Source organism: Gopherus evgoodei, chromosome 2 (assembly GCF_007399415.2).
Source record: "Gopherus evgoodei ecotype Sinaloan lineage chromosome 2, rGopEvg1_v1.p, whole genome shotgun sequence".
Classification (NCBI taxonomy): Eukaryota; Metazoa; Chordata; order Testudines; family Testudinidae; genus Gopherus; species Gopherus evgoodei.
In genome coordinates, this window is record NC_044323.1 from 165,923,547 (window position 1) to 165,948,747 (window position 25,201).

General features: G+C 39.0%; 1 protein-coding gene across 1 annotated transcript in view; it reads right to left on the minus strand.

Moving 5' to 3' along the window:
• Window positions 1–1,260: 1,260 nt before the first annotated feature.
• CDH9 (cadherin 9) overlaps window positions 1,261–25,201 on the minus strand; it is a 125,606-nt gene continuing 101,665 nt past the window's right edge. The window contains exons 7-12 of the mRNA XM_030552226.1: window positions 23,621–23,874; window positions 21,505–21,641; window positions 20,047–20,168; window positions 5,704–5,821; window positions 5,223–5,474; window positions 1,261–2,149 (exon numbers count right to left, since the gene is read on the minus strand). Coding sequence (XP_030408086.1) covers window positions 1,662–2,149; window positions 5,223–5,474; window positions 5,704–5,821; window positions 20,047–20,168; window positions 21,505–21,641; window positions 23,621–23,874 — 1,371 coding nt within the window. The 3' untranslated portion in view covers window positions 1,261–1,661. The remainder of the gene's footprint in view (window positions 2,150–5,222; window positions 5,475–5,703; window positions 5,822–20,046; window positions 20,169–21,504; window positions 21,642–23,620; window positions 23,875–25,201) is intronic.

Consider the following 25,201-nt stretch of genomic DNA (forward strand, 5'->3'; position numbering starts at 1 on the left):
TTTGCAGCTATTTTCAAATGTTCAAAATAAACTCTGTGCAAAAATGCTACTACTCTGGAAATTGTCACATGTGAGGCAAAGCCCAGAAGGCTTCAGATTTCTTGGAAAAGACATCCAAAAATAAATGGAGGCATTCCATTGAAAGTTTAAAAACACAGTGATTTTGGAACGCTTAGTACTTTCTCTGTATGTACTCACTAATCATCAAATCATGTTGAAAAATTCAAATGCTACACAAAGTTTATATTCTTTGTTTTGCTTTTTGCCATTTTATGATTTTTGTAATGAAATGAAGATTTAAAACTCCTTCTAAATTGAAACCTTTGCTGCAACCTTAATTATTGTGTTGCAATCAGTTCCACCCTAATATAAGGTCATGTCATCCTGTGATGTCAATGAAAAATTTCCATTGCTTAAAAAGTGATTGCACAGTATTAGCCATAGATTTATGAAATGTGTAAATCTGTTCCAGGTGGTAAAAATATATTCCATGCAATTTGCTAGGCTATTTTATCTGAAGAAAAACTACACTGAAATCTTTTAAGACTATTAAGGGTTTTTTTTTCTTCCTGCTAACTACCCTTCAGTTTTTTTTTTTAAAAAGCATTATTAGCCTTAAAATGGCCTTTAAAAAAGAGAAAGAGAGAGAGAGGAGGGGGGAAAAAAGAAAAAAAGATTAGCGTGCAGCAGACTTTCCTGGATTGCTGACATTTGCTTTCTCATCAAAATATAAGCAGCACAGTAAATTTCTCCCCCCCACATAGCATATCTACTGGAACAAACCTTCATGGTTTCTTCAGTCCTATGTAATTCATGCATTTAATTCTTTTATTGGCCAACTGCCAGTAAATGGGGATGCGGGAGGGTGGAATCACAGCGAAACTATATGTTGATGCCTTTGAACAGCCCAGAGTGAAGGCAGACTACATTTATTATAATCGCCTGTGTTTGGACTTACCCAGAAAATTTGCTTTTTATTTTTTTCTACACTGTACCTCTGTCAAAGAGAAACACATTCATATATTTTTTCTTCTCTTCATTTTACAGTACAGCCATTCTGATGTAAAGATGTTATTTAAAAAAAAAAATCCATACAGCATACGATTCCTCCTGTTCGGTAATTTATGACTGGCAAAGTAAATGAAATAATGTTTTATAAATACTAATTTATTTAATAAAAATACAAAAATATAATATACATATATAAAAATATCATGATGAATCAACACAGACATTCTTTAACTCAATAAATATGGCAGTAATATTAATTCCTTTTTTTAAGGTATACTTTTTTCAGATTATGTTACAACACAGGTGCACAATCTCCGAGCTAGTAATAAATGTGATGCAAGGCAATGAAAAAAAAAGTGTAAGTTTTCCATCTATTTATTATTAAAGGCACAAAAAGCCTTATTTTAGTGTCTTCTCATTGTCGTTGAGAATATTCCTTCAGGGGTTTTTAGGCAGAAAGGGTGAAGTATAGATTTTATTTTTATATTTAAATCAATCATATGAATTTACGTTGACTTATTGATTAAGCAAACTCTTACTAAGACAACACCTATTTTTTGTATTTTTTCCAAGTAAGAGAGTGTAGGCCACTTTATCTAGTAACATAGACATTACCTCCACTAACACTGACCAAGTCACAGATTACTTTTTCAGTCTCGGTCACTGTCATCTCCACCATACATGTCTGCCAGCTTTTTAAATCGAGGTCCCCAGTCACTAAGGTAATCATAATCTTGGTTGCCATCCATAGTAAGTGATTCCAAAGAGCTAAGTGAATTTGCTATAGAATCATTCCCTTCATAGGCGTATGTCGCTAGTGAATCGTAAGGGGGTGCGGTTGGGTCTAAATCATTTTCCTTTAGCCTTCGTTGAATAAAATCTTGGACATCAATGTTTTCCCACAGAGGTGCAGTCCTCCTTATCTGAAATATAGTTTCTGGTATAACATCTCTTCTCATCTTACTTTCTTCTCTTGCTTCTGGATTCCTTAGTGTTCCAATGTCAAAAGCCTGGGTATCCTCTTCCCCACCTCCTTCATCATTGTAAGTCACAATATTGTCCCGGACATCATCCTTTGAGATGATCAAGGGCTCTTTCTTTTTCTGCCTCTTCAGTGCTGCAAACAGCACAACTAAAACTGAAAACAAATAGATGATGAGCTGCAGTATTAGCCTAAATAATGAGATGGACAAGATAGTTAGCACAAATGGAGTTAATGCACATTTGCAATGGACAAATAATTTTATAACTTAGAGAGGATGTTTGGAAAATAGGGAAAAACTACTATTGAACAATAATAAACTTATATCTTGATTCAGATATAAGAAGTACAAATACCTAATTTTAAAGTTAGGTTAAAGTTAAGGAATTGTGTTATTGATTAGGATTTGCATTTTCAGTGTCAAGCAAAATCCTGTTTTTCATGTTTGTCATTTTGTAGTTTCACACTAGAGAGGAGGTTTCTTTGACCATAGTCCCTAATAATGTTTAGTTTGTTTCATTTCTGTTCTGTGCTGCTTGCCATGCAGACATTAGGGGTAACATTTTCATAAGTGAGGGTATGGCTACACCTGTGCTGCTGTAGCACTATAGTATAGATACTTGCTACAGCAATGGAATCACTGTAGTAAATGCACCCCCTTGAGAGGCAGTAGGTAGGTTGATAGAAGAACAAATGGATGTAAACTGGCCATGAACAAATTCAGGATGGAAATCAGAAGAAAGTTTCTAACAATCAGAGGACTGAGGACTGAGGTTCTGGAACAACCTCCCAATAGGAGTTGTGGGGGCAAACAACTTAATTTAGTTTTAGGTGAGAGCTGGACAATTATGAGTGTGATTGTATAATAGATTGCTTGTGATGGTAGGGGTCAGGGGTCAGCAGCCCTGGGGCTCACATCCAGTTTGACTTACATTCCCAAAATCTCATGCTTTAGGGTTTCAGCCAGCCATCTGCAGGGATCAGGAAGGGATTTTTTTCTCCAATATATTCTGAGAGGTTTTATTTTATTTTATTTTATTTTAATCTCCTTCCTCTGAAGCATCAAAGATGCCCAATGCCAGAGATGGAACATTGGCTGTGGAGGGAAGTGCTCTGAGGTGGCATCAAACATTTTCTCTCTCACATGCTTGATTGGCCAGTTCTTGTTCATATGATATGTGTCTAACAATATCTAATCACCATAGCTATGTTGGCATGAATAGGTGTGATCCCTTGTGACAAAAGACACAAAAAATCACACTTTTTGCTGGTATAGCTTATTTCACTTGGGAGATAGGGACTGAAAAAAGCTACACTAGTAAAAGTGGGGTTACTCTAGTGTAGCTGTATCCACACTAGGAGCGCTTTGTTGGAATAGTACGCTGGTATATCTATACCTGCAAAGCTCTCCTAGTTTATACGTGGCCTAAATCCCATTGACTTTCAGAGAGACTTAGGGTTTGTCTTCACAATGGAGCTAAACTGGTGCTGCTGCAATCTATGGAATGGCATCAATTTAGAGGGTCTAGTGAAGACATGCTCAATTGATGGGAGAGCACTCTCCCATCGATTTTTGCACTCCTGTGCAATGAAGCAATGTCCACAGGAGAGCATTTCCCATCAATGTAGCATAATGTGGACCCCACAGTAAGTAGATCTGAGCTACGTCAATATGATTTAGGCTCAAATTGCATAGCTTACATTGACTTGCAGCTGTAGGGTAGACCAGCCCTTAGAGTTCTAGGTGCCTAATTCACTTTTGAAAATAGGGCTTAGGAGCCCTAAGTCACTTAGACTTTTTTTTTTAAAAATTGCCCTAAGAACCTACAGTCATTAATAACAAAACTTTTAGTGACTTCAGTGGCTTCAGGATTTGGAATCTAAGTCTGTACTAACAGCCACTTATTTAAACAACTGATCGTGCTGCAAGAAATACTAGTATGGCAATTTTCACCTTTAGATGAAGTGATTGAAGCTGAAGTGTGAGCCTCTACAACAGGAACTAAAAGACTGAGACCAGTAACTAGGAGTTACAGCACAGTAAAGTCATCTGTGAATCAGATGTAGAAATGGATGCCTAACTCATGCTAAGAAGTAGGTTACACTTGTGCTCAGTGATATGAGCCAACTTTTACATGAGCACAGGTGAGCAATAACCTGAGCACTGGTGAGTAAAGGGCAGAGAGGGCATGCTAAGAACAGAAAGAACATGAACAGGAGCTATATGCTTAAATGTGATCCACTGAATGGAGACAGCTCTACAGTTCTGTTCTATATAGTTTCTTTGTGTGGGCAGCAGCCATTTTTAGATTTTTTTTTCAGTTTTCCCTTGTTGTCAGTCAGGAATACTGGCTTGTAGACTCAAGTATGCTTAAGAACTTCACTTGAAAGAGCCAGATACATTTATGAGGGCAAGCCCCTTATTGTTATGCTTCCAAAGGTTGCCATGAATTAGTATCTTTCACAGTCAGGTGCTCAGTGCCTCTTACGTAAGCTGTGCATGGCATTCGTGCTGATTTACCAACTTCCTGTGCCTGCTTCCTCAGCATTTTCTCCAGTTGTCAAACCTGGCAGCCGCCGTCTTCATCTCCCTAACCACACCTCACCAGTCTTCATCCTAAATCTCTGCATATCTCCCAGTGTTCTTGAGGTTGTCCCTTCTCTCTCTCCCTGTTCTTCCCTCTTCCATGCCCACCACCAGTCACCTGCCCCACCCCCTTCCACTTGCAAACATTAAAAATGTTACTATGTATATAGCTTCTCTGTTATATTTTCTATGCACATGGTTTTAAAATATAGAAACTATAAATGACTTAATAACTGGTGTAATTATTAATTTTGTATTATTAGGAGCCAAATTCTGTCATCTGTACTCTGTTGAGTGGTACATTACTCAACTTCATTAAATGGGGACTACTTGTCAGGTAAGATAATACTCTGCCTGAGTAAGGGTAACATAATCTAGACCTACATTACTATTTGCCTCATATCACTTCTTAGTAAAATAGTGACATTTTAATCCTTGTTTTCAGCTTTTTTTTGAGTAGTTGTAATGACTTACAGTCCACATTCAAACCCTCCTATTACAAGGTAGTTAGTGTGGAAAATGTCCATATTAAGGCTTTTCTATAGTCACCTGAATCAAGGGCTTTGTAGAGTGACAGCAGGCAATAAAGCAGTGACTAGCACATGTATATTAAATTATATATAGGTCACAAGGATCACTTACCTAACAGTATAATGATGCAGAGGAGAATGGCAATCAAAGCACCTGTGCTGAGGCCAGCTGAAAGGAGCAAAGCCTCAGCATTACAGGACTGCATATTCCCCCGGCTATCGCAGGCACACACTCGAATTGTCAGCGTGCCGGTGCTACTCTGGATTGGATAGTCATTGTCGAATATTAAGACTGGCAGGAGATAGGTACTCATTTTACTACGGCTATATCCATTTCTTCTAGTCAGAATCCCTGCTGTGTTATCTGAAATGGAGGAGCAGAATAACTGTATGTGACAGTGTGATGTAGTCTCTAGCATGGTGGAAAACAGTGAGATGGCATGCTAGAGTTACCAACCCTGCAGGATTGCCCTGGAATCTCTGGGAATTAAAGATTAATCTTTAATTAAAGATAATATCATGTGATGAAACCTCCAGGAATTCATCCAACCAAAGTTGGCAAGCCTATGACATGCAGGAGCAGAGTTGTTTACCTTTGTTGTCGACAACAGAGAAGTTGGGATGAACTGCAAATTCTGGCACCAACTCAAAGAAGAATTTGTGGCCTCGAGGAGGCTCATCTTTGTCCACAGCACTAACAGTCTGTACCAGCTATAAGGAAAACAAAGTATTATGTTCTTAATGGTTTTTTTTTATTTTTTAAAAAATAAGACAGCATTTTCTTATAACATATTGGAAAACACCCAATGCAATTATATTTGAAGAAGCAGTGTCCAAGTGTTAGTGTGCTATGTGGTGGTCTCATATCAACACAAGGAGAGCTTCTGTTAAACAAATCAGCTCTTTCATTTTTAACTTCACATCCACCTAATAACACACAAACAAGGGCTTGCTCCTCGCTGCTGCAGGCAGCTCTCTGTTCTGATTAGTTCTCAGTGCCCTGTGTTGCTGTGTGAAGGGTGCCCTCTGACCAATACAACCTCCTCTCATGCCCTTACACAACATTAGCAGCTACTTGGGTTCAGTTCCTAGTCTGAATCTTTTTCTCCTGGAGATACAGTAAGAACTTTGCAGAAGCAGAATTCTCAGCTGTTGGGGCCGGGGGGGAGGAGAGCGGGAGAAATGCCTTGCATCACCCTAAATGGACACCTCTAGTTATGGAATGGCACTGGTGGAAAATAGAGGACAGTCAAGTCCAGTTGTGAGGGGAAGATAGTAGCACTGTCATAGGGCCATGGGAGCCAGCATGCATAAAGGGGGGGAAAATGTTACTTCTGGAATGCAGAAGACTCCCCTGCAGAGGCCTTAAACAAGAATATTTTGCCCCTTTCTGCCCCAATACTAAAATAGGAAAGTTCTTATAATAAAAAGGAAATGGGAGCCCCTTGAGCTGCTCGAGGCTCCAAACAATTGCTTAGCCTGTTTATTCCTAGCACCGGCTCTGCTCCCCTGCCACATTAAAAGTAATTAAAAAAAAAAAAGAAACAAGTAAGTACTCTAGTGTTTTTCAGACTAATTTAAGATGTTGATTGCATTGATATGGCTAAAGAAGGTAAAGTTGCTAAAACTGGGAAAGCAAACACAGTAAGGAAGAGTGAGTTCAGTACCGATGCTATATTAAGCATTGTGCAGTTATAAAGTGATGTCATTACATTTACTATGTATAAACTGTGATAATTCATATGTACAGTAAAAATGACTGCTGGATTGGTCACATTCACTAACTATTGTAGTGCCACAGAAATCCAGCATGTTTTGCACTGTGCTGCTGCCGGCAGAGGTGTAGCAGCACAGAGGGAGCCCCGCAAGGAAGGGGGCCCCTAAAAGTGGCAAAAAAAATGTAAGATATAACTAGGTAAGTGACATTTATTGACGCTATTGCACAATCCATGTCGGTTTTACTGACAAAACCATGAAGTCATTATGATACATCATAATGCTATTGGCTACATCAGTTGTCTGTCGGTCAGTTTCGAATTTTAGTTGGACCCATTCAAAGAATGTGTATTTGCGTTCATAATGGCTGTCGGCGGATAAATGTTATTAATGTAGTTGTTTAGTTTTTTATCGTTTCCAACGCAGAAGCATGCTTTGTGATGTCTAAGAGAATGTATAAGAGCGGAGCTAGTAAACAAAAGGCAGCAAAAGATGCCGAGAAGGAACTTGAGAAAATTCCAAAGTTGTCAACGTATTTTGTGCTGCAATCCAACGTACAGGTACAGGCACATGAAATGGACAGCGCTAGCAGCGACGAATCGTATCCAGAAATATTCAGAAGTGCTTCAAGTGAGGTCAAAGGTGAAGCCAGTTGTTCTACCAAACAAACTGTGACAGATATTCCAGCTGCTGCCGGGAAAGAAGTATCTGAATCTGAACCACTGACTGATGATCCAGGAGATTGGACATCTATAATATCGGACAGGCAAGTGTGTGACATTGTTGCACGTGGCCCACCGCAGCAGAATGAAAGTTATGAATTTCCATTTAATGAGGAAAGACGGAGGTTCACAAGTACACATTTCTATCGAACCATGGCAAATGGCAAGAAAATAAGACGTTCATGGTTAATGTACTCAGTTCAGAAAGATGCCATTTTTTGTTTTTGTTGTAAATTATTTGGCACTGGCGACATACCGCTACGTCGTGGAACATCTGCTTGGAAAGCACTGTCAAAAAGACTTCAGCAGCATGAAACAGGCAAAGGTCATCAAGACTGTATGGTGAAATGGTTTGACCTTCGGTCAGGCATAGTAAACCGTACATCTATTGACCAACTCGAATTGCTGGCTTTTCTGAAAGAGATTTCTGGAGAAATGTTGTCAAACGCATGGTTGATGTCATTATTTTCTTGCCCGAAAGAAACTTGGCATTTCGAGGAAGTAATGAAAAGCTCGGCGATCCTTCGAATGGCAACTTTTTGGGACTGTTTGAATTGCTTGCAAAGTATGATACTGTCCTCAGTGAACTTTTACAGAGGTTTAAGAAGGCAGAGACACATATTCAGTATCTCAGTCCACAGATCCAAAACGAGCTGATTCAACTTGTTGCCAGTAACATTCAAGAGGCCAACATAGCGCAGCTTAAAAAAGCAAAATATTATTCAGTTATTTTGGACTGTACTCCCGACGTGTCACATGAAGAACAGATGTCTGTGGTGTTACACTTTGTTGAATGCAACGGTGAAGATGGTGTCAATATTCGTGAAGCGTTTGTTGGTTTTCTTAATGTTCATGATATAACTGGCGAGGGCTTATTGGAAGCGTTTCTTGAAAAGGCAAACAACTTAGGAATAGACATTGCTGACATGAGAAGCCAAGCTTATGATAACGGCGCAAATATGAGAGGAAAGAATAAAGGAGTTCAAGCCCGCATGCTAGAAATAAATGACCGTGCCTTGTATGTACCATGTTGATCTCACACTTGGAATCTTGTGATCTCAGACGTGGCAAAGTCATCGAAATATGCCGTTGACTTTTTCGGTCTGATTAACAGAATATACGTTAACTTTTCTTCTTCACCTTCACGTTGGGATATACGTCAAGAACATATGCCAATATCTGTTAAAGGGTTATCGGACACTCGTTGGGCGTCGAGAATTGATGCTGTGAAGCCATTGCGTTATCACCTTGAAGAATTGTGCAATGCTTTGTCATCTTTGTGAGAATATGCGCTTGAAAAGAAAGATGGCAATACAGCAACAGAAGCCGGTGTGCTTTTAGGCCATGTTACTACGTGGCCTTTTGTTCTGACTGTGTACACGTGGTACGATATACTATTTCACGTCAATAAAACCAGCAAATTAATTCAGTCACCAGATGTGTCAATTGACGTACTGCAGGCAGAAGTCGGTGCTACAATGAAGGTTTTGGAAGACTATCGAAATACAGGATATAACTCTGTGGTCACAAATGCACATTAAATAGTGGAGCATATGGGTATTGAGCAGGTGTTTCTAGAAACCAGGGTGCGATGTAAGAAGAGAATGTTTGATTACGAATGTGCTGATGATTCGAGTCGTCTTTCTGCCGAAGAAAAATTCAAATCGCAGTTCTTTCTTGTTCTCACTAATCAGGCCATATCTTCTGTTTTGTCGCGATTTGACCAACTCGTGGAGTTGTTTGGATTTCTGTACAATGCTAACAGCCTGAAGCAGTGTCACAGAGAAAATGAACTGGAGAATCACAGCAAAAATTTTGAAAGAAAAATGGGAGACATTGATGCCAACGAACTCATAATGGAATTGAATTGTTTTATTTATGTCATCGAGAAAGAGAGAGGACTTGTCACGGCAAACAATTTTTTAACGTACATATACAAGAACAGCCTTCAGGGGATATATCCGAATCTTTGCATTTGCATCAGAATTCTTCTGACCACACCAGTTACTGTCGCTGATGCTGAAAGGAGCTTCAGCAGAATGAAACTGATCAAGAATATCCTGTGCTCAACCATGACAGATGACAGGCTTTCTGCACTTGCAGTTATCTCAGTCGAGAACAAGATTGCCAGATCTCTGGACAATGACGCATTGATTAACCAATTTGCGGAGAACAAGGCTCGAAAGAAGCGATTTGCGTAAATACAGAATACATGTACACTGTAAGCATATGTATACATAATATGAACTCTGTATATTGTATAAAATAAATACCGCATTCCAGTTTCTGCATTGTAAGGGGCCCCGGACATATGTTCGGAGGGGGCCACGTTCTTTGTTGCTACTGCCCTGGCTGCCAGAGTTGTGGCTCCATCCAAAAGTAGAAGATTTGGGCTTAATCAGGTGTCAGGATAGCCCAGTGGCATGAGTGAGTGGGTGGGTTTCCCAGAGAAAGGATTTGCAGCAGGAATCCAGAATGTCTCAGCAGAGAACTCTCCTTACCACTTTACTCATGAGCAGAGAGCTCCTCTAGCACCTGCTGTGAAGATGGACCTGCTTTTTATGATATTGCGGTGTGCTGAGTGCCTCATTTGAGATGCTAAATGTCTCCACTGTCCTGGGCATCTTCCACTTCCCTGACTTCAAAGGGGTTTGTTATCAAAGGGTTTATGCATGCAGCTTGTTTTGCTGAGATTTTCAGAGCACATGCATAGCATTAACTGTCCAAGCAAAAGCAGTAACTGCTAAATAACACTATCTTAAGCTTTTGTAACAATTGAGTTAAGCAGAGTTCCCTTAAAACACCTTTTTGAATATTAATTTCAATGAGAATTGAACACACTCATTCAATATTCTATATAGTTATTCTGCATCTCTCATGTTTGGGACCTATCTTAAACACTTCTGACAATACAGCAACAAAATATAGTAAAACACTAGATGAATAGTTGGATCTGGAGTAATTTAATTATAGTCAGTAGATTAAATTAGGTGTAAATGAGAATTTGGCTCCTCAACTTCCTTGGCATTATTCCTCATTTACACTAGTGTTGGGAAGATCAGAATCAGAGTCTTTATGGTTTCCTGTCATCAGAGCAGAATCTGTGAGGGAATTCATGAATGTCATCTTCCTTCATGATGAACAGAATATAGTTAAAGCAGGATTATGCAATATTTCTTAAACTGAATGAGGCTCTCAAGTACACATTAAGATCTCTACATTTTGAAAGCAAGTAGGATCCTGACACTTGGGGAACTTTTAAAATACATTTGGCCAAGTTCACACTCTTTGCAAAGGAGCTCTGTTGGCATGTCACTGAATTTGTAATTCCACTAGCACTTTTTTCTCTAAATATTCCCAGTGTTGGTACCACTACTACTAGCAGTAGCAATGGTGGATATGATAGTATAGGCATGGATTTAGATAGCTACAACATTTAAGCCCCATGTCGCCAAAGTCTACAATTCCGGTGCCATTATAGCAGAAATGCCTTATGGGGGAAGGCTAGCAGAGCATCAAATCAATCGGGAAAAAAATTTCCTCCTGCATTTTTGTAGAGGTCTGAAGGACAATGTGAGAATAAGAACATCAGGTAGAAGAGAAAGAATTAGAATATGTGCAGATATTTGTCCAAGAATTACATCCAGAGAGAAAATACCCAGCTAGAATAGCTACCAAAGCATTGTAACTGAGGATCCTGTGGCTTTTCGAGATGTAGTCAGTGAGATGTTTGTAAGATCCACATATGATTCCTTTCAAGTGCAAATAATATGAAGAGTGGGCAGCTGTGGCAGAAACAGAGGAACCTAATTACACTGAAAATTTATTGTGAAAATAAGGCTGCAGAAATGAAAAAACAAACAAACCCTTATTACCTGTTAAAGGTATTGGCTTCTTGAAAAGATGGAAGAATAAAGGGGAAAAAAATTACTGGCAAAGTTTTCCAAAGGGTGAATAAATCAAAACAAAAACAAACAAAGAAAAAAATAGAAATATTATGAAGTTAGCTTTTGTAGATCTAAAAATCATGAATAAAAGAAACTAAAGTCAATCCTAGATGTAGAAATTAAAGAGACTTAGCCATTCTGATTTTTGGTGTGGTAGTGATACTGTAAAAACTAGGACATGATGTTTTGCTATGTAAAGTTTGTGGTGTCAAATGAAATACATGCTTTTCCATTTTGAAACAGTTCTGAATTTGGAGTTGTACTCACGCTTCACAGAGACTTCAGAGATATCTGACATTGTAAGATTTATGAGAGATTATTTTTTCAAGAAAGTGACTTTAACTCAAATCAAATGTGATTTTAGACCTATTGAAAAAATATATTCCTTTTTGTTTAGATGCTCTTGTGAATGAACTCGGATTGAAAAAATTCAGCATTACTGTCAGTAATTCTACCTTTCTTAGGAGAATCAGTGTGAGACAGCTCATTGGGATTTATAGGATAAATTCCCATTCTTGAGGAGATCACTCAGCTTTTCAAATGCTGATAATGTAAACCTGGAGTGTCCATACAAACACTTCACTTTTATATGCAACACAGAGTAGTTTTATAGCTGTTTAAACAATGTAGGCCAAGCAGTGCAACCTTTCTTCATGTTGGTGAGCACTCAGGCCCAGATCCTTGAAGGTATTTAGGTCTCTATGTGATTTCATAACTTTGAGGATCTGGGTCTTATTTCCACTGAAGTCAGAGGGACACCCCATGAGTAAATGCTCACAGATGTGAGGTGGGGTTCCACAGTTGCGTAGGTGCTGGAATTAAGGGTGCTGCACCACACCCTGCCTTGAAGTGGTTTCCATTATATACAGGATTAAGAGTTTGGTTCAATGGCTCTCAGCACCCCAACTATACAGATTGTTCCAGCACCCCTGTTTATTCAGCCCTTGTTGATGTATCTTTCACAGAGTGCCATCTCTTTCTCATATATTGCAAATGATTTGGATGCTACGGTGTTTTCTCCTCATTGGTCCAGACTGGTGATTTGTAAGTATCTCAGCATGCTTTAGAAGATTCTCTTAAAGGCAGAACGGAAAATCCTTTATAAAAATCCAAGTAAGTCTTTTGTATGAATCTTCATGAAGGGAATGGGATGGGACAGAAGATATTGCAAAATGTTTGGGGAAAATATATTTACCATGATATTTTAACAAAGACTTGAAACAACCAACATGTCCATGAGATGCTTGGCAATCTGCCACACACACTCCTTTTCAATATGTCACTGTCAATATATATTGATTGTCATTATGAAACGACACCTTTCTTTGAAAACGGCAGTTTTCATTCCCTTTGCATAAGGCAGCTGTGATGTCACTCGCTATGAAACCAGGGAGATTCCTGAGGAGTTCAGGGAGGCTAATTTGTTTAAACAGTCCCTTCCTTGGAGTTTTCAAACAACACAATTAACTTACAGCATAAGTTTTGTACTTTGCAATAATGATAATGTATTGTTAACCCGGGGATGCTTAACTGTCATGGTTTCAGAATTTTGCTTTTGTTCTGCTGCAGAACAAGCTGATTGGAGTGTAGCTTTGAATTCAGATGAATGATTTGAGCTTTAAAATCTGGCAATTTGTGACTTGCCTGAAATAAGCATAGATATCACATAATGCTAGATGGCTTTTCAAATGTCTACACTATTGTCTGTTTCACTCATTGTGTGTGTGAGATATCAAACATCAAAAATGTTACTAGTCCCCTGATTGAGCAATTTTTTATTTGCTTCAGTCTAGGGCTATGTCTATAGTTACAGTGGCATATAAAGTACACACACTGCCTGCCTTCCTAGCACGAGTATAAATAGCAGTGTAGATGGTGAAACACTGTTTAGGTGAGTAAAAACATGCCAGAACCATTGGGTATATACCCGACATGGCTCTCTACATACCCAAGCAGCGCCTCCCACATCTACAGTGCTATTTTTAGCAATGTAGGGTCCCACTACCATCCTGTTAACAAAGACTTTCCCTGCTGTCTCCCACTGTCACCACCAGAGCCTTTTACTGGCATGTTGTCACTACAGAGTGCAGTGTGCACACAGTCTGCTTTTCATTGTGTCATGTGATTACATGTACCCTGGATGTCACCACTAGTGTAGACAAGGCCTAGGAGTGAATATCACAAATCACAAACCTTAGATCACTGTATTATCATTTTCTGAAATATGTTAGTCTAGTTATGTGCTGCATATATTTTATCAAGGGGCTTCCCCAAAAATCATCTCCTAAATCCATGATAAACTATGAAAAATATGCTGAGGGGGAGATTGTCATTGGACTTTGCTGAATGCATAGGAAGGAGAGCACAAAGAGACTTTCCTACCATGCTCCTCTTGGGATGATGTGACTCCACTATCCCCAAAGGGGTAAGTGTTAAAGGAACAATCTGTGTATATCAGTGATCAATCACAATGGTAGGTTGGAAAGATGAAGATGTATAAGAATCTAGGAGGGACTGTCCTTCTTAGGAAATCTTTCTAAAATATCTGTCATTTGATGCATTCTGAAGGCAAATGGTTTACTCGTTAGAAGTTGGCTCTTACCCCAGAGATAATTACCAGCATGTCAGAGGTTAAAAAACCTTTCCCCTCTTCCTGTGTTTAAAAGGATTGCAGAATTTTAATATATCACTCAACTAAGTCAATGGATGCCTACCCATAATTCAGCTACAGGTCTGTACAACAATGCATGATCAATATTTAGCAATGGTGTCATGACAATTATGCCTTTCCCTGCTCCTTCCCAACCTGTGGAGAAAATACAGAAAAATAAAAGGAAAAATTATCATCTTCCCAAATAAGATGAGCTCTATCCATGTTCTGATGTTTGGGAGCTCATCAATGGCAGAGAAACTATAGCACCAATGAGCAAAACAGTCTAGTTGTTGATCACTATTGTTAATGTGGTCTCAGCAAACATAGGGAGTTGGATGAACTGATATCCTAGAGTTGAATTTTGCAGTCATTGTTTCATGTTCTATTAAAGTAAAACTCCCTGGCTTCCATGGAGAGAATCACCTGACTCTGCCCCTAGTTCAGGTCAGGATCGTGCACTGCTCTTAATCAGCTCATAGAACAAGGTTGTGAGAGACCCTTGCACAAGAGCCTTCCACAATAGCAGTCCTTGTGCTTCTGGAGCTCCATCGCAGAGAAAGCGACACTTAAAAGAGGACAAAGATGAGTTGGGGCCAGGACCCCGCTGCTCCCACCTTAGCCCACATTACAAGTCTGTGGAACAGATCTGGAACCCAACCTAATGATGAAGCAGAGGGTATATTGCCATGTGAAAAAAAAATTTATAGAGATGATGCCCTTCCTCAATAGACTCTCTCATCACTGCCGCCCCTGGGATGTTGCAACTCAATACTGCTCTCCCCATCTCCCCACACAGCTGCATCATAAATGCCACAGTCTACCCTTTAATACTGGCTGACATTGAACACGGGTATTGTAAGCTGGCAATGAGAAGGAATAATTGATATTTCTGGCTGCTTCCTGAAGTGAATGAGATTTAGAAAGTGGTGTGATTAATAGCTAAACTCAATTAAAAAAAATTCTTAAATTTAACTAAATATATTTATCTTCTCTGTCTAGCCCTCATGCTGTGATCATCTGCGTTAAATGCACTGATGTGATGCAACGGGAAACAATTATAATTCGAACAGGTTGGCTGCTTTCGGTGAGCTCTAAAATAAGGTGGAATAGTACGAAATGAGTAATAGTATATTATAATATATTGTACATCATGCACTATTGTACAATAATTGTATTGTACAGTACATTAAAATAAGCAATGAAACGAGCCTATCTGGAATATAAATACTATATGTCCAAAATGTTCACATATGTGCATTTAAATCCCATAATTATATTCAGACATCTAATTAAAGGTGACTTGATTTTTAAAGGTGTTGAGCACTTGCAACTCCCAATGAAGCCAACTTTACATAAGTGCCTAAATATGAATTTGGGTGCCAAACTTTGGATATCCATGTTTGAAATTTTTTACTTGAATCTCCTACTTGCCTGCAGCCACGGAAACCTGCAAATATCACATCCCTGCATATGTAACGAGTAGGAGGCAGTACTTCAGGGAATGATATTTGATGCAGCTAATGTCTGTAGCATTAGTACTGAATTTGCCATTTGGGCAAAATAATTTCTGGAATTATATCATAATTGCTGAGCTCATGCTATTTGGAAGGAGCATCTGAATAGCTAAATGCCAGATTAACTAATGGGCCTCTGTCAGCTACTTTTTTAAAATGCATGTTTTCTCTAACCCTGCTCTCTTCATTTTTATCAAAGTAAAATTTGGTGGGGATGTAATGGGAAGAATGTTGACTAACTGGAATCCACACAGATGTTACCCAAAGCCAAGTCAAATCTTTGAGCACTTAAATATAGATAATAGAGAAAGATCTGAGGGCCAGAAACAAAATGGAGGAAATAATAAAATAATAAAACAAAAGTGTATACAAGGGATAAAAGTATCTATGTAGATACAGCTTGAGTGACACTGCTTTAGTCATTTATGCTCCTTGAGAATCACATTGTCTCAAAATTTCTCATTCTTGTCAATCAGGTAATGCAGTGGCAGAGTTAAGATTATTTTAATGACATTAAATGAGCTTTATTGTAATTTCTAATAGACTGAACATATTTTTTTTTTGCGGGGGGGGAGCAAGATAAGTAGTGTCTCAATTAGAATATCTAGATTTTCTAATACTTGTGTTTGTGGACACAACAGCAATTTAAAACCAGCCTTCTCTTTGAAGGCTTAAACTTTTTGTTAAGTGATAAATTATTTTCAACCTTTACTCCAGTTTATCTAAGGTTTCTGAAGAGGAGTGATCAAGTAGATAAATCAACTGCGAAATGCAAAATATTTGTCTCTAACGTATTATTGCAGAATATGAACTTGAAGAATCAAAAGGCAAATGAAAATGTAGGCAGTTAGTCAACTAACTCCCATGGAAAGTCAGTAAGAGTTGGACACCTAAGTCCTATAGGTTGCTTTGAAGATCCCAGCCCTAATTTACACCCAAAGAATGGCCAGGTGTTGTGAATTACACATACACAGTTAGTTGGGAAACTAAATTGCAATTTGTGCATTAATGAGTATTCCATATATTTGAAATTCCACAAAATGTACAGGACTACCCAGAGTTTGGAAAGATATCATTTAAGAGGACATGCCAAGTTGCCAGTCCGGTTGGAACTTGTTTGTGTTCATACCCCCAAAATAAAACTACAATAAACAGTAATTGGATGAAATTTCTAAGCTCATCACATAGGTCTCAAACCTTAGTCACGCATGAAAATTTATGTCACAGTGGTGAAGACATTGTATCTTAATTATAAACATCACATTATTTTATGATGAGGTGCTCCATTAGACTGAGTGTTTCATGTGTTTATTTCATTATCTGTTATAATTCCTACCACTATTTTCATTTCATTTAGTATTGCTGTTACTGTATATATCAGGGATAGGCAACCTATGGCATGCGTGCCGAAGGCGGCACATGAGCTGATTTTCAGTGGCACTCACACTGCCCAGGTCCTGGTCACCAGTCCGAGGGGCTCTGCATTTTAATTTAAAATATTTAAGAAGCTTCATTTAAAATTAGAAACCTTATTTACTTTATATACAACAATAGTTTAGTTATATATTATATACCTATAGAAAAAGACCTTCTAAAAACATTAATGTATTACTGGCATGCAAAACCATAAATTAGAGTGATTAAATGAAGACTCGGCACTCCACTTCTGAAAGGTTGCTGACCCCTGATCATTAATGATCTGGAGGATGGGGTGAACTGCAACCTCAACAAGTTTGCAGATGAGACTAAACTGGGAGGAGTGGTAGATATGCTGGAGGGTAGGGATACGATACAGAGGGACCTTGAGAATTAGAGGCTTGGGCCAAAAGAAATCTGATGAGGTTCAACAAGGACAAGCGCAGAGTCCTGCGCTTAGGCTAGAAGAATCCCAGGCACTGCTACAGATTAGGGACTGAATGGCTAGGCAGCAGTTCTGCAGAAAAGGACCTAGGGTTTATAGTGGATGAGAAGCTGGATATGAGTCAATAGTGTGCCCTTGTTGCCAAGAAGGCTAACTGCATTTTGGGCTGCATAAGTAGGAGCATTGCTAGCAGATCGAGGGACGTGATCATTCCCCTCTATTCGACATTGGTGAGACCTCATCTGGAGTACTGTGTCCAGTTTTGGACCCCACATTACAAGAAGGATGTGGAAAAATTGGAAAGAGTCCAGCAGAGGGCAACAAAAATGATTAGGGGGCTGGAGCACATGACTTATGAGGAGAGGCTGAGGGAACTGGAATGGTTTAGTCTGCAGAAGAGAAGAATGAGGGGGGATTTGACAGCTGCTTTCAACTACGTATCAAATGGGGGTTCCAAAGAGGATGGATCTAGACTGTTCTCAGTGGTAGAAGATGACAGAACAAGGAGTAATGGTGTCAAGTTGCAGTGGGGAAAGTTTAGGTTGGATATTAGGAATAACTTTTTCACTAGGAGGGTGGTGAAGCACTGGAATGGATTACCTAGAGAGGGGGTGGAATTTCCTTCCTTAGAGATGTTTAAGGTCAGGCTTGACAGAGCCCTAGCTGGGATGATTTAGTTGGGGATTGATCCTGCTTTGAGCAGGAGGTGGACTAGATGACCTCCTGAGATCCCTTCCAACCCTGACATTCTATGATTCTATGATATGATTCTATGATTTGACTGTATTATGTGCATCAAAAGTAATGAAAAGATGTGTATGAAAAGGAATCATATTGGCAATGAGGGCCTTGTATACAAACCAAGGCAATTTCAGTCAAAGTATGTTATATTATCTTTCTACCTCACGGACTAACTCGTACAATTGGTGACATTGGGTCAAGAAGGTGAATAGAATGTGACTCAGTTGAGCCATTGGCTGCACATCTGCCACCTCTTTTTTTTCTTTCCTTTTCTAAAATAACATTGAAATGTATTTTCTGTTTCAATTGCTACTTTACACTTGATCTGTACTTCCTGGAGTTCCCTAGTTTATAAGGGGAAACCTACACATACAGTTCTTCCCCAAGAGGGCTCTAAACTTTTTCTATCATGGGCTTCTGCTTCTGAATACAGTCTAGCCCTTAACTTTTAATTCCTTAGAAATCCATTCCATACTGAGATACTTTTAATGCAATGTTTTCACGCAGAGTGAATGTTTATAGTGAAGGCGTAACTCTGTGAACAGAAATGTGAAAACTGAAATGTCAGCTGATCCCATGATAAATAGAGAGACAAGATGGGTGAGGTAATATCTTTTATTGGACCAACTTCTATTTTGAAAATTGTTTTAGTTTACTTGAATGATCCTGGGGTATATTTCCTGATTTTTTTCTTCTTTCTAGTACATGGCAGTGTGTGATGAAATTGGTCCAATAAAAAATAGCACCTTACTCACCTTGTCTCGCTAATGTCTTGGGAGCAACACAACTACAACAACACTTCAAGTTAATGAATTTTGCCATCTGAAATGGAATCTCCGCAACATGAGGATAAAGGAAGAAAAGCTTAACAGTGATATATACTTTGAGTAAATTCAAGAAACAAAACATCATCCTCAAAGGACTCACATGTATAACTCTCTGACCACTACATAAACATAGAAGTTGATGCAATAAAAGATACCTCACCCACGTTTTCCTAATATCCTGAGACCACCATAGCTACAACAATGCTGGAAACATCCATAATAAATAAAAGATTGTAATATTTACAATAGTAATAGAATATTTCAGTATATCCATATGTGTGTTTTGCTGCACTGTGTACCTGGAACTTTTCTTCTCTTTTCTCCAAGCTAGTAAATTGCTTCCTCTTTAAATCTGTTTTAGTTTATAAAAAGGATGTGTGGATTCACTTTGCATAAAGCAAGAGCCATCCTGGACCTTTGCACAAATTCAAATCTAACCCAAACTGAATCTTAACCAAGGTCTGAGAAAGTTGACATATCTTTATAGCTTTAAAATTATAGTTCCATATCACAATTTCTTGATTCTGGCAAGGACCAGAAATATGTGAGGTTTCCAAAATTGGGTTTTTGCCTATTTCAAGTTATCAATAGATCATATAATGCTTTGCAAGCATGCAATCAAGAAGAATTAGCTAAACATATGAAATTTTAGTGACTTATCCATAACTCCTTCTATAAAAAGAGTTTTGTGATGAAGACTATTAAATCATTACCTAAAAATAAAATATCGTGTATTTATTATATTAGAGCCAAATCTTGCATTCCTTATCCACCTGAAACATCTATTGAATTTGGAAATACAATAGGAGGATTTATTATGCATTATTTTTCATCCGTGCAAATCAGGATTGTCATGGAGATGTTAGCCTCTGTTGTGAATAACTCTAGAAATAAATAAAAAACAGCAACAGAAGACACAGGCATAAATTTGCTAGTAGAGTAAATATGCATTTACCTGTCCTGCTTTTGCATTTTCACAAACAAAAGTTTCATAATATTTGGCAAATTCTGGTGCATGATCATTTATGTCTAAAATCCTTATGAAGACAGGTATCTGGCTACTTTGTTTAGGATTATCTGGAACAAGAAAATAATTTATAATTTAGCTATGGAATATAAGGACTGGAAAGATTTACAGTAAAGAGAAGTAAAATTATCAAGCCTATTTTATCTACTTCTCCTCCACCCCCAAAACATATAAGAAATGCTCATATCTTTACAATTATGTTCAGTTTTCTACTGGTACATAATTTAATATAGTTAAGACTCATATTTGAAACCCATTACATTATTTTAAAAAGAAAAATGTTATATTAAGGCAAAACTACCTCAGTCTAAATTGATTTGCTGTTGAAAACAGAATTTTAAATTATCCAAGGTGTCTGGTTTGTCAATGTATTCCAAACAGCAGTGAGTATATACGTGCTTATTTTCTTCAATCTGTGTCCTAAAATGGAGTTGCTGAAGGTAATCCAGGAGGGATAGATAAATTTTCTGGATCAATTCAAAGCCCTGTCTAACTACAAAGGCAGGAAGAATGTATCTGACGCCTTCGTCGTTAATGTGCCACTGCAAGTAACCTCCTAGGTCAAATCATAGTCAATGGGATAAATAAAGTGAAGGAAATATTGGCAGTTGGGTCAGTGTTTGGAGAAAATAGCTTTCTTAAAAAAAAAATGGGGTGGCTCATTCTAAAAGATAGTCTGTGTATCCAATACGCTCATCACAGCCCACACAATGTCAATCTCACTGCTTCCCCAAAAAAAGGAAGAAGTTGCAAGGAGGAGAAAAATAGTGTCATAGAGCCCATCACTAAACTGTGGTGTGGTCCTATGGAAGATACAAGGTCAAATTTTCTTTTCTGCCTGGGGGGAAAGGTAATATACTAACTTTACAGGACTCTGGTTGTGACTGCAGCTGGATTGATCCCTGGCGTAAATTAGAGCAGCCTGAAGGCCAATCTAATGTCTGCCCATGGCCCCAAAGGACCATTCTGACAGTCTGGGATTGCTGGAATGCTCTAACCATGCCCTCATTTTCTTATAAATTTCCCCTCTCCTAGAGCCTGAGGGAGCAATGTAGAATCACTATGTTAGCTCTCTACCAATTTATGCAAGGGAAATCCTCAGGAAGCCAGTTATGTTGACTTTGTCCTCTTATATACAGCTGAAGTGGAGCTCTGATTTTTTTTTTAATATGGGAAAAAAGTAAGTAAATCATGAAATAAGCTTTATATTAAAAGTTACCCCTGTTGAGTTTTCTGGCTTGTAGTTAGCAAATGATGTGCTTGGCTGTAATTTTTAAAGACAGACAAGGGTGAATCTGGTAAAAACATTTAAAATGGAAATTTGTTAAAGAATTTCCAAATTTCTGTGTTCTAACATTCTCTTCAGATAAGCCATCTCCAACTCACTGATTTCAGTTGCTATAACAGTGATATTGTGCCAGGGGGTTTCTTCCCGATCAAGTGGCTTTGAGATGAATATAGACCCATTTCCTGAATAGATGTTGAATATTCTGTCGAGGTCAGTGTGTCGATCCACAGAATATCTGTCAAGATATAATACAAGTGTGTATCACCTTCTTCTATTATATTTTCCAGTTTTGCTTATTAACCACCATTAAATGCTTCCAGTTTTAACTTAGGTAAGGCTACCTTAACATTTGAAGTATGGTAAGGTTCCCTGTACTTACTATAGGGAATAACTAGTGCAGAGTACGGTAAATACCAAGTTAAAGTTATTTAAGACTTTAGCTGTTTCTGAATGATGGGGTGTAAACTCCATATGCTTAGCATAGCCCATACAATGTCAGTTTCATGGCACTGGTCTTAAATAGGATAGAAGGATAACACACCTGTATAGGAAGCTATTCAGTATGAGTCATTTTTCAAAATATATTTTAGCCCAGAAATATAATAAATTCTGAAGGATAGTGAGTTAACTTGGACTGAATTGTCTTTGTTAAGATTTTCACGAATGATTAGAGATTTTGGATGCTTCAGTTTTTTGAGTGCTCAAACCTCAGACACCATCACAGGGACTTAATTTCAATAACCATTGAGCATCCACTTGCTGAAGACCAGGCACCTTTGATTTTTCTCAGGATGGGCAGAAAATCACTAAAAAATACTTTTTTTAAAATTTTGGCTTTTAGATCTGAAAATGCTGAAAAGACTATAACCCAGTATTAATGATACATTGCATTTGTTGATCTCTCTTTTCCTTCCAAAAAAGAATAACTTACACTTATAGTCATCCTCTGATCTAGTGAGCTAGTGACCATTAATCACAAACCAGTTGAATGAAGAGTGTATGCACAGTTTGCTTGATGATATTATTTTCCCCCAAAATGCGAACTTTGAGAAAGTAAATAATTCAGAGTTATCTCACTTTCAATCAGAAATGTAGCTGAAGCAGGTTTCACAAACATTTACATGGTCTATGCACTAATGTACAAATGGTCAGTGATATGCATCTCAGTTTAGACAATAATAGCAGATGCGCTAACAGTTACGGCAGTAGCACAGCACCAAACATTTACCTCCTAATTGTTATGAGTTTCTCACAGTAATTTCTTATTTGATATGCTGTGCAAATGTTGATCATTAAATATTTAAGAAGTAGAACATGGTAGACAGTATATCTCTAGGGGATTTTTTCATTGATTGAGCCTGTTGCAAGGTGTGATGCAGAATGCTGAGTGCCATTGACCAGCAGAGATGCACATTCATCCAATAGAAATACACTGTCTTGAACATCTTATATAAGCTTGCCAATAGGGACAAATAAAGTAAAATAGCATTGCCCTGCGAATGATATAAGTGAGAGTTCTGCAAAGCAATGTGAGTTTGTTATAATCAGGCTTATACACTTCCTTTTGCCAGACCCCCAGGACGGCGCTAGTGTTTTTAGCGCCCTAGGCACATGGCCATTTCGCCGCCCCGCGCGCTGGTCCCGCGGCTCCGGTGGACCTGCCGCAGTTGTGCCTGCGGAGAGGGTCCGCTGGTCCATGGCTCCGGTAGAGCTGCCGCAGCTGTGCCTGCGGGAGGTTCACTGGAGCCGCGGGACCAGGAGACCCTCCGCAGTCACGACTGCGGCAGGTCCACCAGAGCCACCTGCTGCCCCCCCCGTAAAATGCCGCCCCCCAATAATCCTGGCACCCTAGGCGATTGCCTAGGCCGCCTAAATGGAAGCGCCGGCCCTGCTGACCCCCATACTTTTCCATTTGAAAAGACATACTGTGATGTATTAAGTCTGCTTGCCGTCACCAGTTCTCCACAGATATTTGATTGCTCAATTTATTTCCACTTGATCACTGTAGATCTGATCCTGTAATGTGCTCAGTGCCCTTAACTGTCACTTAGCTCATTTGTGTCCTCTACTGTCACTGAGCTCATTTGGAATTAAAGCTGCTATTTACTTCTCAGGATCAGACCATGTACCATTTGCTTTACTGCATTTTGAGAAAAAGATGAAATGAGCATCTACATCTAATGCATTTTACACCGTGCATGAACTGATATTTACTTTATTGCATTTTTGGTGGTATCTGGATCTTGAGCTATCACTTGCCCGATGATAGTTCCCTCCTTGGCATCTTCATCTACTTCTATTATATAAGAGCTCCTGCTGAATATTGGAGGTTCATCTACATCTTCCACAGAAACTTTGACGAGAGCTGTGTCCTTAAATGGCCCCAAGTGGAAAAAGCGTGGGTCAGGATGAGTGTTGGCTGCCTCCACTCTTAAGGAATACAGCATCCTGTTCTCAAAATCCAACTGCTAGGGAGCAAAGAATAAAAAAGTGGGGTCAGTTTACAAGAAATGTAAAAAAAAATTACATCACTATAATAAGAAGGGCAGGAGTTATCAGGGACCGCATTAGCAACCTTAATCCTATCTGAGAGACCGCACAGGGTTCCTACATTGAGATACGCAATTCATCAGTCACAGCACTATAGAGCCAATTATAGATGACTAAGGTACAGGACAGGGGATTCTTTAATTTATTATGCAAAATGTAGCTTGGTAATAGTGATTAGGTAGTTGGTAAAGTCACTTTCTCCTTTCATAGAACTGGAAGGAACCTCGAGATGTCATCTAGTCCTGTCCCCTGCACTCGTTGCAGGACCAATTATCTAGACCATTCCTGACAGGTATTTGTCTAACCTGGTCTTAAAAATCTCTAATGATGGATATTCCACAACCTCTGTAGGCAATTTATTCCAGTGCTTAACCACACTGACAGTTAGGAAGTTTTTCCTAATGTCCAATTTAAACGTCCCATGCTGCAATTTAAGCGCATTGCTTCTTGTCCTATCCTCAGAGGTTAAGAAAAACAATTTTTCTTCCTCCTCCTTGTAACAACCTTTGACATACTTGAAAATTGTTATGTTTCAAAGCAATTGAAATCTGCTATACTCTACACACTGTGATAAACTCAGGACAGACAGCTGCAAGGGAGGGGCAGGAATCAGTCCCAGAGGGTTAAAAGGCCCTCCTCCTTATCAACTGGGAGGCAACTACAGGTCAATCAGGTTCAGCTGAGAAAGGGTTACCAAGGTAGCAATTAGAATCAGTTGAGGGGGAGCTACCTGAGTTTAATTAGGATCAGCTGATTCCAACTTAGGGAGGCCTGAGACCTTTTTAAACCCTTCCCTGGGGAGGAAGGAGGGGGCAGAGCAGAGAGAGAAGGAGCCTTGCTGCCAGGAGTGTTGGAGCAGCAAGACAGCGAGCCTCACCAGGAGGGGAGGCAGTACTCTCTCCCACAAGAGAATAAAAATACTGTAAACAGGACTGGTGGAGATACGGGGAGCAGACTTCCCCTGTGTTACAAGGGGACCACATTACCCAAGCCTGTCTCACCAGGGCTAAAAGCAGCAGAGGCTGGGGAGACTGAGAAGGTGCCTTGCCACAACACACAATAGTGAACATTTTCCATATTGAAATCTTGCAAAGGGGATTAATATTAGTGATGGGCAAATCTCAAAGGCATCATCATTTGGGATAAGCTTCCAAAGTCTTGGATGTTCAGCCTCAATTTATATGAAATTCTTTTTTGGAACAATCAATCCAGAATATTAGAGCTAGAGCTTTCTCATGAGTGTAT